This window comes from Pristiophorus japonicus, chromosome 1 (genome assembly GCF_044704955.1).
Source record: "Pristiophorus japonicus isolate sPriJap1 chromosome 1, sPriJap1.hap1, whole genome shotgun sequence".
NCBI classification, from domain to species: domain Eukaryota; kingdom Metazoa; phylum Chordata; class Chondrichthyes; family Pristiophoridae; genus Pristiophorus; species Pristiophorus japonicus.
This window is the reverse complement of record NC_091977.1, coordinates 16,378,716-16,395,225: the sequence shown is the minus strand read 5'-3', so window position 1 is coordinate 16,395,225 and position 16,510 is coordinate 16,378,716. Positions and strand designations below refer to the sequence as shown.

The 16,510-nt window shown below is 48.5% G+C and overlaps 1 protein-coding gene across 2 annotated transcripts in view; it reads right to left on the bottom strand.

Annotated features, from left to right (window-relative positions):
• Positions 1-16,510, bottom strand: part of LOC139262635 (G protein-coupled receptor kinase 6-like) — a 188,113-nt gene that overhangs the window by 42,357 nt on the left and 129,246 nt on the right. For both annotated transcript variants that reach the window (XM_070877790.1, XM_070877798.1), the window contains one exon: positions 527-619. In XM_070877790.1, the coding sequence (XP_070733891.1) occupies positions 527-619 (93 nt within the window). The remainder of the gene's footprint in view (positions 1-526; positions 620-16,510) is intronic.

Here is a 16,510-nt window from a genome sequence, read left to right as displayed (position 1 = left end):
CGCTGCAGTCCGCACGGTGAAGGTACTCCAGCAGTGCTGACTTTGTTGTAGCGGTAAGGTACAACTGAGTGTCTCGCTCAGAGGGCAGTTAAGTGTCAATCACATTGCTGTGGGTCTGGAGTCACCTGTAGGCCAGACCGGGTAAGGACGGCAGATTTCCTTCCCTAAAAAGGATATCAGTGAACCAGTTGGGTTTTCCCCCACAATCTGGTAGTTTCATGGTCACCATTACCCACACTAGCTTTTTTTATTCCAGATTTATTTTATTAACTGCGTTTAAATTCCCCAGCTGCCGTGGTGGGATTTGAACTCTCGCCTCCGGATCATTAGTCCAGGTCTCTGGATTACTAGTAACATAACAACTATACGACCAGACCCCTAGCTGAGGTCGAAGATCAGCCATGATCTCACTGAATAGCGGGGGAGGCTCGGGGCGCTGTATGGCCTACTACTGCTCCTAATTCTTACGTTCTGATCAACTTAGATGTCAGCAAGCATCGTTAATGTAAAAAAAAATGTTCCTTACCTTTCCAACCATTTCCACTGCAAGAATCGCGAGAAGTACATACTTTCTTGGTACTCTGTAAATGGTCCGCCACTGAGGTAATCATGGACAACTCTGCAATTAAAATTTGGAGAAATTAAAACACGACGAGACGCAAATAAAGTTCTAACAATTACAACAAGAGTATCACCTGGAAGACTGAACGTTTTACTACAACTAAACTGATGGCACTATGAACACTTAAAAAAATTATTAGTTCCTCAGGATGTGGGCGTCGCTGGCAAGGCCGGCATTTACTGCCCATCCCGAGTTGCCCTGACAACCGTTGAATTCTTTGTAGTGCTTTTTAAAAAAAAACCTGATGCATGTGTTTGGCTCGCTCGGACATTTTAGGACAGTTAAGAGCCAACCACGTTTGTGTGGGACTGTGCCACAAACAGGCCAGAGCGGGTAAGGATGGCAGGTTTCCACCTCTAAACAGGGCATCGAGTGAACTGCAGGCACTTCTTAAATGGGATGGAAATAATTTCGCCAAGAGTGCGTCTGCCAAATCATAAACGAGTGAAGATTTGTTGACCTGGCAGGGATTTCCAATTGTGGTGATTCTTCCTTTTGCCAACAAATTCCTACTTTTGACATTAAAGCACGACTGGTCGACTGTGAAAACGAGAGGGGGAGTGGGACTAATTGGATTGCACTTTCAAAGAGCCGGCACAGGCACGATGGGACGAATGGCCTCCATTCTGAACAGAGATTTTTGGATATTACGGGAATCAAAGGATATCGGGCGGGGAAAGTGGAGTTGAGGTAGGAGATCAGCCATGATCTTATTGAATGGCGGAGCAGGCTCGAGGGGCCGAATGGCCTACTGCTGCCCCTGTTTCTGATGTTCTTGTATTCTGTGCTGCAAGATTCTATGATTTGGAACCACTACCTCCCCCGAGGTGAGAGTGATACCAAGACCCATAGTGTGGGGCACTGCCAATAAGAAGAGAGGGAGTCGAGAAGGTCGACAGGAAGCAGTGATCGGGTGACCCAAGACTACGTTTTAGTTCTCAACTAAGGTACAGAGTGCAAGGTATTGAAGGGGTAGCATGTTATTTGGATGACATACTAATTTCATCACCAAACAGGCAAATTCATAACATATTGAATGAAGTCCTCAAACAGCTAGAGAAGCAGAGTACGAGTGACTGCTCGTAAATGGGAGTTATTTAAAAACTCAGTGGAATACTTAGGGTACAGAGTTGATAAAGATGGTTTACATCCAACCAAGGAAAAGCTGGATGCAATCAGAAATGCACCCACTCCCAAGAATGTCACTGAACTTCAAGCATTTTTGAGTCTTTTGAACTATTATGGGAAGTTCCTACCAAATTTGGCTACAGCGTTACATCCACTGAATGAGCTGTTGAAAAAAAAAAACAGGTCCATTGGAAGTGGTCAGAAGAATGCGACAACATTCACGGAGTATAAAAGCCAATTGGTAGAGAGCAGCTCGCTTCAATGACGCATATTAGCAAAAGGAAACCAGACAGGGTTCCTGTTGAAAAATCATTTTCTAGGCTATACAGATTAGTCATTACATTTTCTGAAGTCATTGCCAAATCTCTCTCATTAAAAATCTGAGTAAGCTTCCCGTCACTGTCCATGGGTTCATTTTTTTTTCTTTTCATATCTGGGAGGTGGGCGTCACTGGCAAGGCTGGCATTTATTGCCCATCCCTAGTTGCCCTTGGTGGTGGTGGAGAGCCGCCTTCTTGAACCGCTGCAGTCAGTCTTCTATACAGCGGTTTGATGCAACTGGAACCTTAGAATGGTTACAGCACAGAAGGAGGCCATTCGGCCCTTCGAGCCCCTGCTGAATGGGCAATTTCGGAGGGCAGTTAAGAGTCAACCACATGGCTGCAGGTCTGGGGTCACACAGGCCAGACCGGGTAATGGCGGCAGATTTCCTTCCCTGAAGGACATTAGTGACCCAGATGGGTTTTTACGACAATCCACGGTCACCATTACTGACACTAGCTTTTCATTCCAGATTTATTTGATTAACTGAATTGAAATTCCCCAGCTGCCGTGGTGGGATTTTGAACTCATGTCTCTGGATCATGTACAGGCGGCCTCTGGATTACTCATCCAGTATCATCATAGGCAGTCGGTCGAAATCAAGGAAGACTTGCTTCCACTCTGAAAGCGAGTTCTCAGGTGGCTGTACATTCCAATACAGGAATTACAGTCTCTGTCACAGGTGGGGCAGACAGTGGTTGAATGGAAGGGAGGGTGGGGGAGTCTGGTTTGCCGCACGCTCCTTCCGCTTGATTTCAACATGCTCTCTGTGACGAGACTCGAGGTGCTCAGCGCCCTCTCAGATGCTCCTCCTCCACTTAGGGCGGTCTTTGGCCAGGGACTCCCAGGTGCCGGTGGGGATGTTGCATTTTATCACGGAGGCTTTGAGGGTGTCCTTGAAACGTTTCCTCTGCCCACCTGGGGCTCGCTTGCCATGTCGGAGTTCCAAGTTGACCGCTTACTTTGAGTCTTGTGTCAGGCATGCGAACAACGTGGCCCGCCCAATGGGGCTGGTCGAGTGTGGTCAGGGCTTCGATTCTGGGGATGTTGGCCTGATTGAGAACACAGACGTTGGTGCGTCTGTCCTCCCAGAAGATTTGCAGGATCTTGCGGAGACATCGTTGATGGTATTTCTCCAGCGATTTGAGGTATCTACTGTACTCAAGTCTCTGAGCCATACAGGAGGGCGGGTATCACTCAGTCCTGTAGACCATGAGCTTGGTCAGATTGAGCTTGATCTTCAAAAACTCTCTTCCTCAGGCGGCCGAAGGCTGCGCTGGACCTCATCATCGATGTCTGCCTTTGCTGTTAATAGGCACCCGAGGTATGGAAAGTGGTCCACTTTTTCCAGGAACGCGCCATGGATCTTGATGACTGGGGTGGGGGGGGGGGGGGGGGGGGTAAATAGTGCTGTGTGGTGGGGTCAGGTTGGTGGAAGACCTTTGTCTTACGGATGTTTAGTGTAAGGCCCATGCTTTCGTACACCTCTGAAGATGTTGACGATGACTTGGAGTTCAGTCTCTGAATGTGCGCAGACACAAGCGTCGTCCGCGTACTGTAGCTCGATGACAGAGGATGGGACTTCCTTGGATATGCCTGGAGAGGGCAACAGTTGAACAGGTTCCCACTGGCTTTGTAGTTTAGTTCCACTCCAGCGGAGAGTTTGTTGAGTGTGAGGTGGAGCATTGCAGCGAGGAAGGTCGAGAAGAGGGTTGGCGTGATGACACAGCCCTGCTTGACCCCGGTCTGGACGTGGATTGGGTCTGTGATGGATCGGTTGGTCAGGATCACGGTTTGCATGTCATCGTGGAGCAGGCGGAGGATGCCGACAAACTTTGGAGGGCAGCCTAAACAGGAGGACGCTCCATAGTCCCTCACGGTTAACAGTGTCATGGGCCTTTGTAAGGTCAAAGGCGGCCATGTGCAAGGCTTAGTGCTGTTCCCTGCATTTCTCTTGCAATTGTCACACCGTAAAGATCATGTCTGTTGTACCCCGTAGTGGACGGAATCCGCACTGTGACTCCGGAAGAAGCTCCTCAGCCACTGGGAGAAGACGGTTGAGGAAGATTCTAGTGATGACCTTCCCAGTGGCTGATAACAGGGAGATTGCTCTGCAGTTGCCGCAGTCGGACTTGTCCCCTTTTTTAAAGATGGTCACGATGATCTGTATTTAAGATGACGGATGGAATAAACCTTCCCTCTGGCCATCTGCTGCCATCCTTCAACTCTCCCTCCCTCGACCTCAACCGCCTCCTCCCACTGTCTAAGCCCTTTCTGGCTCTAACTTTGAGCCCCCCAAAGTACCTTCCTTCCCCTAAAACCCGTGCTGCAAGGGCCCACTGCCCATCCCCATCCCACCTTCTAGGTCGACCTCTCTACTACCAAGGGCCCTCCAACTGGACTCTCGCTCCGCACTTGCCGACTCAGTTGCTCCGGCGATTCCAACTGCAGTGAGCCTTTGACCAGCTCAGACGACGCTTGGGCCTCCGAATCCCGCAACTGTTCAACAATGTCCTGGCCATCACTTCAGCCGCCAGCCGCACTCAACGGCGCAGTCCCTGTCGAGCATGTGGTGTGCACAATGGCTGTGGTAACTTTGATCTATTTGACCTCTCCTGCCACAATGTGGACCTTTGACCTTCCCAATCAATGGCTGCCCTCAGCTTTCTCACCACCTCACCAAAGGGCGCTGCTCAGCTGACAGCTCGCATCCCGCCGCGGGCAACTAGGCCCAGTTACCACACCCATTGCTGAAGTAAGTTCCTCTCACTGCAATTACACCGATGCGACAGGTTCTGCTACGACATTAATCGGACCAGCAATTGGCGGCCACCAAAACTATCCAGTTGCACAACTGACTAAAAATGAAACCATCACTCAGGCTAAATATAAAAATCGGTGGAAAGTAACCCCACCCGTGTGAAAAGAGGGGAGAAAAAAAAAAGCAATACATTTCTGTGAAGGCGATTGTCGAGTTTCACACCCGTGAGTAAATACAGTATCTCCTCTATAGAGTGGCTTGCTGGGCCACCTCCGAGGGTAATTAAGAGTCAACTATGTCGGTATGGGACTGGAGTCACTTACAGGTCCCTGACCGGGTAAGGGCAGCAGGTTTCCTTCCCTTAAAAGGCCATCAAGTGAACTGCAGGCACTTGGTGAAATTATTTCCATCCCATTTACCAAGAGCGGGTCTGCTAAATCGAAACAAACAGTTGGGGATTAATTGATCCAGCAGACCTCGTCTGGCAGGGACAGGCCATCATGGGATTTTTCTTCTGCCCCACAACCCACAAATAGATCAGCGGCGCCCAAATTGGAGCATCAGGGCACCTGGCTAATGAATTAGTCCAAAGACATTTTTCTTTTTCACGTTTGAATTACGCCAACTTAGAATAGCAGTGCTCCAAGGGTAGCCTGGGACTTGCAAGTGCCGCTCACCCCTATATGCCTTTCCCCTTGTACCTGTCCAAACTGAAGCCCACTGGGAGAACGCATTCCGGGCCGGCCTCCTGTCTTCCACCCTCAGTGAACCTCAGCTCATCCAAAGCTCTGCTGCCCGAATCCTGACACGCGACATATGGGGATCGGGCGGGAAAGTGGAGCGGAGGTTAAAGATCAGCCATGGTCTTATAATAAGAACATAAGAAATAGGGGCAGGAGTAGGCCACAGGGCTCCTTGAGCCTGCTCCACCATTTAATGCGATCATGGCTGATCAGATCATGGACTCGGGTCCACTTCCCTGCCCGCTCCCCATAACCCCTTATCCTCTTTGTTATGTATGCATGTAAACCTCAACAAAATGTAGGACTTGCCACTAGGAGGCACATCTGTGGGAGACCAAAGGGTCACCTGTGCACCCTGGGCAAGCAGGTATAAAAGGTGATTCATCATGCTGCTTCCCCACTCTGGAGTCTGAATAAAGAGGCCAAGGTCACAACAGTTTGAGCTTACAATACAGTCCTGTGGATTTATTCTGAAAATAACACCCTTATCATTTAAGAAACTGTCTATTTCAGTCTTAAATTTATTCAATGACCCAGCTTCCACAGCTCTCTGAGGTGGCGAATTCCACAGATTTACAACCTTAAGAAATTTTTCATCTCTGTTTTAAATGGGCGGTCCCTTATTCTAAGATTACACCCCCTAGTTCTAGTCTCCCCCATTAGTGGAAACATCCTCTCTGCATCCACCTGGTCAAGCCCCCTCAATCTTATACATTTCGATAAGATCACCTCTCATTCTTCTGAATTCAATGAGTAGAGGCCCAACCTACTCTACCTTTCCTCATAAGTCAACCTAGTGAACCTTCTCAGAACAGCCTCCAAAGCAAGTATATCCTTTCTTAAATATGGCAACCAAAACTGCACGCAGTATTCCAGGTGTTGGCTCACCAATACCCTGTATAACTGTAGCAAGACTTCCCTGCTTTTATACTCCATCCCCTTTGCAATAAAGGCCAAGATTCCATTGGCCTTCCTGGTCACTTGCTGCACCTGCTGTGTTTCTTGCTCAAGTACCCCCAGGTCCCGCTGTACTGCGGCACTTTGCAATCTTTCTCCATTTAAATAATAACTTGCTCTTTGATTTTTTTCTGCCAAAGTGCATGACCTTGAATGGCGGAGCAGGTTCAAGAGGCCGTACGGCCTGCTCCTGCTTCTTATGTTCTTAAGTCCCGTTCATCCATCGCCCCGTGCCCGCTGAACTAAACTGGCTCCTGGCCCAGCAACGCCTCAAATTTAAAAGTTCTCATCTTTATGTTCGAATCCCTCCATGACCTCATCCCTCCCCATCTATGTAACCTCCTCCGGCCCTACAACCCTCCCAGATATCTGCGCTCCTACAATTCTGGCCTCTTGCGCATCCCAGATTTCAATCGGTCCACCATTGGCAGCCGTGCCTTTAGCTGCCGAGGTCCTGAACTCTTGAATTCCCTCCGTCAATCTCTCCGCCTTTGTACCTCTTCCTCCTCCTTTAAGGCGCTCCTTAAAAACTCTCCCATCAGTCCCAATATCTCCTTATGTGGCTCAGTGTCAAATGTTGCTTCATAATGATCAAACGCCTCGAGACATTTTAGTGTGTTAAAGGCACTATATAAATGCAAGTTGTTATGTGCTCAATTCTCTCAATCTACTGACTGATTTGTGATAGTGCAACTAACTGAGCCAAGGCCAACACGTTAAAGGCTCCTGATAAACACAAGATGTTTCAAATCCAACCATTATAGCTTGAAACCATTTTGTTATGCAAGTCCAGGCACCTGGCCTCAGAAACTCAATCCAGTTGACACATAGAAACATAGAAAATAGGTGCAGGAGTAGGCCATTTGGCCCTTCGAGTCTGCACCGCCATTCAATGAGTGCATGGCTGAACATGCAACTTCAGTACCCCATTCCTGCTTTCTCGCCATACCCCTTGATCCCCCTAGTAGTAAGGACTACATCTAACTCCTTTTTGAATATATTTAGTGAACTGGCCTCAACTACTTCCTGTGGTAGAGAATTCCACAGGTTCACCACTCTCTGGGTGAAGAAGTTTCTCCTCATCTCGGTCCTAAATGGCTTACCCCTTATCCTTAGACTGTGACCCCTGGTTCTGGACTTCCCCAACATTGGGAACATTCTTCCTGCATCTAACCTGTCTAAACCCGTCAGAATTTTAAACGTTTCGATGAGAGCCCCTCTCATTCTTCTGAACTCCAGTAAATACAAGCCCAGTTGATCCAGTCTTTCTTGATATGTCAGTCCCGTCAGTCTGGGAATGATTCCGGTGAACCTTCGCTGCACTCCCTCAATAGCAAGAATGTCCTTCCTCAGGTTAGGAGACCAAAACTGTACACAATACTCCAGGTGTGGCCTCACCAATGCCCTGTACAACTGTAGCAACACCTCCCTGCCCCTGTACTCAAATCCCCTCGCTACGAAGGCCAACATGCCATTTGCTTTCTTAACCGCCTGCTGCACCTGCATGCCAACCTTCAATGACTGATGTACCATGACACCCAGGTCTCATTGCACCTCCCCTTTTCCTAATTTGTCACCATTCAGATAATAGTCTGCCTCTCTGTTTTTACTACCAAAGTGGATAACCTCACATTTATCCACATTATACTTCATCTGCCATGCATTTGCCCACTCACCTAACCTATCCAAGACACTCTGCAGCCTCATAGCATCCTCCTCGCAGCTCACAATGCCACCCAACTTAGTGTCATCCGCAAATTTGGAGATACTATATTTAATCCCCTCGTCTTATTCATTAATGTACAATGTAAACAGCTGGGGCCCCAGCACAGAACCTTGCGGCACCCCACTAGTCACTGCCTGCCATTCTGAAAAGTACCATTTACTCCTACTCTTTGCTTCCTGTCTGCCAACCAGTTCTCAATCCACGTCAGCACACTACCCCCAATCCCATGTGCTTTAACTTTGCACATTAATCTCTTGTGTGGGACCTTGTCGAAAGCCTTCTGAAAGTCCAAATACACCACATCAACTGGTTCTCCCTTGTCCACTCTACTGGAAACATCCTCAAAAAATTCCAGAAGATTTGTCAAGCATGATTTCCCTTTCACAAATCCATGCTGACTTGGACCCATCATGTAACCTCTTTCCAAATGCGCTGCTATGACATCCTTAATAATTGATTCCATCATTTTACCCACTACCGATGTCAGGCTGACCGGTCCATAATTCCCTGTTTTCTCTCTCCCTCCTTTTTTAAAAAGTGGGGTTACATTGGCTACCCTCCACTCCATAGGAACTGATCCAGAGTCTATGGAATGTTGGAAAATGACTGTCAATGCATCCTCTATTTCCAAGGCCACCTCCTTAAGTACTCTGGGATGCAGTGCATCAGACCCTGGGGATTTATCGGCCTTCAATCCCATCAATTTCGCCAACACAATTTCCCAACTAATAAGGATTTCCCTCAGTTCCTCCTTCTTACTAGACTCTCTGACCCCTTTTATATCCGGAAGGTTGTTTGTGTCCTCCTTAGTGAATACCAAACCAAAGTACTTGTTCAATTGGTCTGCCATTTCTTTGATCCCAGTTATGACTTCCCCTGATTCTGACTGCAGGGGACCTAAGTTTGTCTTTACTAACCTTTTTCTCTTTACATATCTATAGAAACTTTTGCAGTCCGTCTTAATGTTCCCTGCAAGCTTCCTCTCGTACTCTATTTTCCCTGCCCTCATCAAACCCTTTGTCCTCCTCTGCTGAGTTCTAAATTTCTCCCAGTCCCCAAGTTCGCTGCTATTTCTGGCCAATTTGTATGCCACTTCTTTGGCTTTAATACTATCCCTGATTTCCCTTGATAGCCACGGTTGAGCCACCTTCCCTTTTTTATTTTTACGCCAGACAGGGATGTACAATTGTTGTAGTTCATCCATGCGGTCTCTAAATGTCTGTCATTGCCCATCCACAGTCAACCCCTTAAGTATCATTCGCCAATCTATCCTAGCCAGTTCATGCTTCATACCTTCAAAGTTACCCTTCTTTAAGTTCTGGACCATGGTCTCTGAATTAACTGTTTCATTCTCCATCCTAATGTCGAATTCCACCATATTATGGTCACTCTTCCCCAAGGGGCCTCGCACAACGAGACTGCTAATTAATCCTCTCTCATTACACAACACCCAGTCTAAGATGGCCTCCTCCCTAGTTGGTTCCTCGACATATTGGTCTAGAAAACCATCCCTTATGCACTCCAGGAAATCCTCCTCCACTGTAATGCTTCCAGTTTGGTTAGCCCAATCTATATGCATATTAAAGTCACCCATGATAACTGCTGCACCTTTATTGCATGCACCCCTAATTTCCATCCTAACTTGGAAATACATTGCTGTTCCTTCATCGTCGCTGGGTCAAAATCCTGGAACTCCCTCTAACAGCACTGTGGGAGCACCTTCACCACACGGACTGCAGCGGTTCAAGAAGGTGGCTCACCACCACCTTCTCGAGGGCAATTAGGGATGGGCAATAAATGCCGGCCTTGCCAGCAACACCCACATCCCGTGAGCAAATTTTTAAAAACACCTTCTGTATCAAGAAATACTTCAGCGGAGCAAACAGTGAAATTTTTTCACTCGGAAACTATATATTTCTCCTCCCCCTCCAACACCCACCCACCTTCCCCAACAAACAAGCAGGGGAAAACATTATTTTACCCCTAACTTTTTCGAAAAAAAGTTGTGAAATTAGGTTCTGCTACTTTCATGGATCAGGTAAGAACATAAGAATTAGTTGGCCATTCAGCCCTCGAGCCTGCTCCGCCATTCAATAAAATCACAACTCCACTTTGCTGCACTATCGCCATATCCCTTGATTCCCTTAATATCCAAAAATCTATTGATCTCGGTTTTGAATACACTCAGCAACTGGTGTAGCGAATTATAAATATTCACCACCCTCTGAGTGAAGACATTTCTCCTCATCTCAGTCCTAAATGGCCGACTCCTTATTCTGAGACTGTGACCCCTGGTTCCAGACTCCCCAGTCAGGGGAAACATCCTCCCTGCATCTACCCCGTCAAGCCCTGTAAGAATTGTGTGTGTTTCAATGAAATCACCTCTCATTCTTCTAAATTCTAGAGAATACAGGCCTAGCCTACTCAATCCCTCTGCATAGGACAAGCCCCCCCATCCCAGGAATCAGTCTGGTGAACCTTCGTCGCACTCCCTCTATGGCAAGTATATCCTTCCTTAGGGCAGGAGACCCAAGGGTTACCCGTACGGTAGCACGGTGGTTGTGTTACTGTCGCGCAATCCAGAGACAGGAATTCAAGTCCCCCCAGGGTAGCTGGGGAATTTAAATTTAGCTAAATAAATAAAGCGCCAGTACAGGTGCAGCGGTGAGAATCCGGAGTTCCGGAATCCGGACTCTGGGACGATCGGCGACACGGTCATCCTGAATCCGTAAAATGTCCCGGGATCCGGACCCGACGACCCTGCTGACCTCGGGGCCCCACCGCCGGCCCACCCAATAACCTCTTCGGCGGGGCCGGACTGGCCGAAGAGATCCTCGGAGGCAATCGCGCCCCGCCTCCCTCCGACGTTCCGAAATCCGGAAATACCCGAGACTCTGGTGTTTTGATTTGTTTTTGACACCACGAATCCAGAAAATCCGGAAAAGCCTGGAATCTAGAACGGCCTCCTTTCCGGATTTTAGCTGCTGCACTTGTATCAATAATGGGGACCATCAAACTACTGGATTGTTGTAAAAACCCATCTGCTTCACGAATTTCCTTCAGAGAAGGAAACCTGCCGTCCTTACCTGGTCTATATGCGACTCCAGACCCACTGTAGTCGACGCTTAACTGCCCTTCTGAAATGGCCGAGCAAACCACTCCGTTGTATCAAACCGCGACAAAGATGCTCAGAGTAAAACCAGACGGATCACCGGGCATCGTCGTGGCCACTGGATTCAGGCACGACGACGGCCCAGCCAACACTGCAAAGCCCTCCGCACTCACAAAATTCGGAGAGCTGTCCCACGGCATAGTTAAGCAGCAGCCCGACAGTCATACCTCTCAGAATTATACCTTTCAGATAATGTCCCCTCTTCCATCACCATTCCAGAGTCTGTTCTGAGCCACCGGCAGGACAGAGCCAACAGAGGTGGTGGCACAATGGTATATAGTCGGGAGGGAAGGAGTCCTCAACATTGACTCCAAACCCCATGGTGTCGCACGGCAGCAGATCAAACCGGGGCATGGAAACTTGACTAAAAATGAAACCATTACTCAGACTAAACACATCTGAAAGTAACCCCACCCTCCATCTCGAAATACACTCGGCCTTGGCACCAACACTCGAACAATGGGTGGAAACAACAAAAAAAAGCGATGAGTACTTGAAGGGCAATTTCAGGCCTCAGGCTGGATTACATACGAATTAGGAGCAGGATTAGGCCATTTGGCCCCTCGAGCCTGCTCCGCCATTCAATTATCATGGCTGATTTGATTTTGGCCTCAACTCCACTTCCCTGCCCGCTCCCCATGAACCTCGACTCCTGGAAACCAGACAGGATCCCAGTCGGAAAATAATTTTCAAAAGGCGTACAGACTGTCGGAGGTAGGGACGCCGGAGGTGGTCGAGGAATTCCATAGCAATGGGCGAGAGAGAGAGAGAGAGAGAGAGAGAGAGAGAGAGAGAGAGAGAGAGAGAGAGAGAGAGAGAGAGAGAGAGAGAGAGAGAGAGAGAGGTCAGGTCACGTCGCAAGACTCAAGTCCAACATGGTGAGGACGCAGGAACCAAGGGCACGATGGGTCACCTACTTGGAGTTTAGGGGCAAGAGGAGAACATTCACAGAAGCAATGACCTCAAAGATGGACGGCAAGCATTGGTTGTTGCTTTGCCTTGGTCCAATTGCTACTTTTCCTCTTCTGAGCTCCCACATCTGCGACTGATGTTATTCCAGCAAACGGGGAGGCTTCCTTAAAGTACTCTATTCTGACCGTCTCAGCCGGCACTGCAAACCATGGTTCTTTTCGAACACTCCAGTTCTGACGAAGGGCCATCGACCCAAAAGTTAACTCTCCACAGGTGCTGCCTCACCTGCTGAGATTTCCAGCATTTTCTGTTTTTATGCCTGGTGGCGGGGGTTGGAAGATGTTGGGGGGAGGGGGGGGCGGTGGGGAGGGAGAAATGGGGGACGGACACACTGGAGTCTCAGAGGTGCATTTCAGGGGAAGCTGGATAAATACATGCATAGATTAATTGAATGGCTACAGCACAGGAGGCCGCCATTCGGCCCATCGAGCCCACGCCGGCTCTCAGCTCGTCCAATTTCCCCCACCCTTTCCCCGTAGGGCTGCAAATGTCATTTCCTTCAGGTACTTATCAGATTCCCTTTTGAAAGCCACGACTGACTCTGCCTCCACCACCCTTTCAGGCAGTGCATTCCGGATCCTAAACACTCGCTGCATAAAAGGTTTTTCCTCACGTCGCCTTTGGCAAAAGAACCAACCACCTCAAATCTGTGTCCTTTGATTCTCGACTCTTCCACCAATGGGAACAGTTTCTCTCGATCTACTATCTCTCTATCCTCTCGGAGGATATGCTGATAGGATTGGAAGACGACGACTGGGAGGAGGGTCCGTTGTGGAGCATAAACACCAGCATTGACTGGTTGGGCCGAATGGCCTGGTTTTCTGTGCTGTACATGCTACATAACTAATGGTCACATGGCGAAGATAGAGGAACGTCGAGATGGTCATACCCTAAATACTAATTGGAATATTTTGATGATACCTTCTTCTTCTTAGGCGGTCCCTCGAATCGAGGATGGCTTGCTTCCACGTTAAAAAGGGATGAGTTCAATGAGTTCACAGGTGTTTCAATATTCCAGGTCCCGAACTACATCCTGAAAGGTGGAAGATGCCTGTGCGTGGATCTTGTTAACGTTGCACACCAGCCACCACACGTTAACAAGCTTGGCGGAACTAGGTCTTGATCCAGTGGCAAGGATTAACCAAGACGAGCGGAGACCAGCTCTGTTGCACGGACCGAGCGCGCACACATATCGCAGTGCCCCTGGGCACATGCCTCTCCTGGGCCCCGATCGGGTCGCTCCATGAGCTCTCGCTGCTCCTTCGCCCCGACCTCACCACTCCTGCTGTACCTGCCCACGCTCCAATCACCGACCTGGGCTATGGTGATGTCCAATCCAGTTGCCCTCTTTGCTGCCGTTGGCCTCCTGCACCAGCTTGTGCTGTATCTTGCAGTGCTACGCTGCTCCTCTTAAGGCCCCGACCTGCCACTGATGGTCTCTCACAGGTCGGGTCTGCCACCGCTCCTTTTAATTATTGTATTATTGGATGATGGAAACAGTTGATGCTGTCTACTTGGACTTAAATATTTGACAACAGAAGACTTGCAGCAAAGGTTGAAGGTTCATTGGATTTAAAGCCGTTGCCAGATAAAGCGGAAAAAAAATGCATCGACTTGGCAGCAGGAATCAGGGCCAAACATTTTTGCAAGCTGGAACAGCATGTTTATTGTGGAATAAAGAGAGAAAATACTGGGTCTGGCATCGGCTATGGAGAGAGACCTTTAATCGGAACTGGAAGAAATTTAATAGGTTTTAAGCAAGTACGGAGCCAAGGAAAAGTGGGGGTGGGGGATGGGAAGGGAAGGAGTGGAAGGACAAAAGAAAGACTTGCATTTATATAGCGCCTTCCACGACCTCAGGACGTCCGAGTGCTTTACAGCCAATGAAATACTTTTGAAGTGTAATCACGGTTATCATGTGGGAGACGCAGCAGCCAATTTACGCACAGCTCGATCCCACAAACAGCAATATGATAATAACCAGATAATATGTTTTAGTAATGTTGGTTGAGGGATAAATATTGGCCCCAGGACACTGGGGATGACTCCCCCTTTTGCCTTGCACCATCATTTCTTTTGTCATTTAATCGCCCTTGCCCTCTACCCTATCAAAGTTAGTCAGCTGTGGCTCAGTGGGTAGCACTCGTGCGTCTGAGTCGGAAGGTTGTGGGTTCAATTCCTGCTCCAGAGACTTGAGCACAAAACTCCAGGCGAACACTTCAGCTCAGTACTGAGGGAGCGCTGCACTGTCGAAGGTGCTGTCTTTGGGATAAGACGTTAAACCGAGGCCCTGTCAGCCTCTCTCAAGTGGACGCAAAAGATCCCATTGCACTATTTTGAAGAGCAGGGGAGTTATCCCTGGTGTCCTGGCCAATATTTATCCCTCAACCAACATAATAAGAACACTATTTCAAAGACGAGCAGGAGAGTTATAAAGACAGACTTGGATTTATATAACGCCTTTTACGACCACCGGATGTCTCAAAGCACTTTACAGCTAATGAAGTACTTTTGGAGTGCAGTCACTGTTGTAATGTAGGAAACGCGGCAGCCAATTTGCGCACAGCAAGCTCCCACAAACAGCTGTGTGATAATGACCATAAGTGATGTTGATTGAGGGATAAATATTGACCAGGACACCAGGGATAACTCCCCTGCTCTTCTTCGAAATAGTGCCATGGGATCTTTCGCATCCACTTGAGAGCAGATGGGGTCTCGGTTTAACGTCTCATCCGAAAGACGTCACCTCCGACAGTGCAGCACTCCCGCAGCACTGCACCGGAGTCTCAGCCGAGATGTGTGTGGGCTCAGATTGGTGAGTGTGCTACCCACTGAGCCACAGCTGACACGCTATCCCCAGTGTCTTAGCCAATATTTATCCCCTCAACCAACATAAAACAGATTATTTGGTCATTATCACATTGCTGTTTGTGGGAGCTTGCTGTGCACAAATTGGCTGCTGCGTTTCCCACATTACAAGTGGCTACAATTCAAAAGTACTTCATTGGCTGTAAAGCACTTTTGAGACGTCCAGTGGTCATGAAAGGCGCTCTAGAAATGCAAGCCTTTCTTTTCACTGTACAGTATTTCCTCCTTCAGCAGTTACCTGCTTTTCTCGTTTGCCTTAGTGCAGACGAATGCAGCTCTGTATGAATGCCCTCCTTCCTCCCCTTGTAATCCATTCTAAAACACACAGGATTGTTACGCACACCCCTCTCTCCAATTCCATGACAACACGTAAACACGCAGATATTCAAAACATTACAGAAACGGAAACTCTGCCAGATCTTGTTCAGCCTTCTGGCGCGTGCAGCAAACATGCAGGAACAAGGTTTGAGAAAAACAAAGTTAAATTCCCTACAGCACAGTTCCATCGGCACATTCTTTCCATCAGTCGCCATCCCGCCCAGAGAAGGGTGGCGGCGGAGATTGGGGCTATATATTACAACAGTGACTGCACTCCTCCATCATCATCATAGGCAGTCCCTCGAAATCGGGGAAGACTTGCTTCCACTCTTAAAATGAGTCCTTAGCTGGCTGAACAGTCCAATAAGAGAACCACAGTCCCGGTCACAGGTGGGACAGATAGTCATTGAGGGAAGGGGCGAGTGGGACTGGTTTGCCGCACGCTCTTTCCGCTGCCTGCGTTTGATTTCTGCGTGCTCTCGGTGGAAAGACTCGAGGTGCTCAGCGCCCTCCCGGATGCACTTCCTCCACTTAGGGCGGTCTTTGGCCAGGGACTCCCAGGTATCAGTGGGGATGTTGCACTTTATCAGGGAGGCTTTGAGGGTGTCCTGGTAACATTTTCTCTGCCCACCTTTGGCTCCTTCAGTACAACAGTGACTACACTCCTTCAGTACTTCATTGGCTGTAAAGCGCTTTGAGACGTCCGGTGGTCATGAAAGGCGATATATAAATCCAAGTCTTTCTTTTTCTTTCTATGCTGAGGGGTGATCTCATTGAAACATAAGATTCTGAGGGGGATTGACAGGGTAGATGCTGAGATCGTTTTCCCTGACTGGAGGGTCTAAAACTGAGGGGTCGGCCATTTACGACTGAGATGAGGAGGAATTTCTTCACCCAGAGGGTTATGAATTCTTGGAATTCTC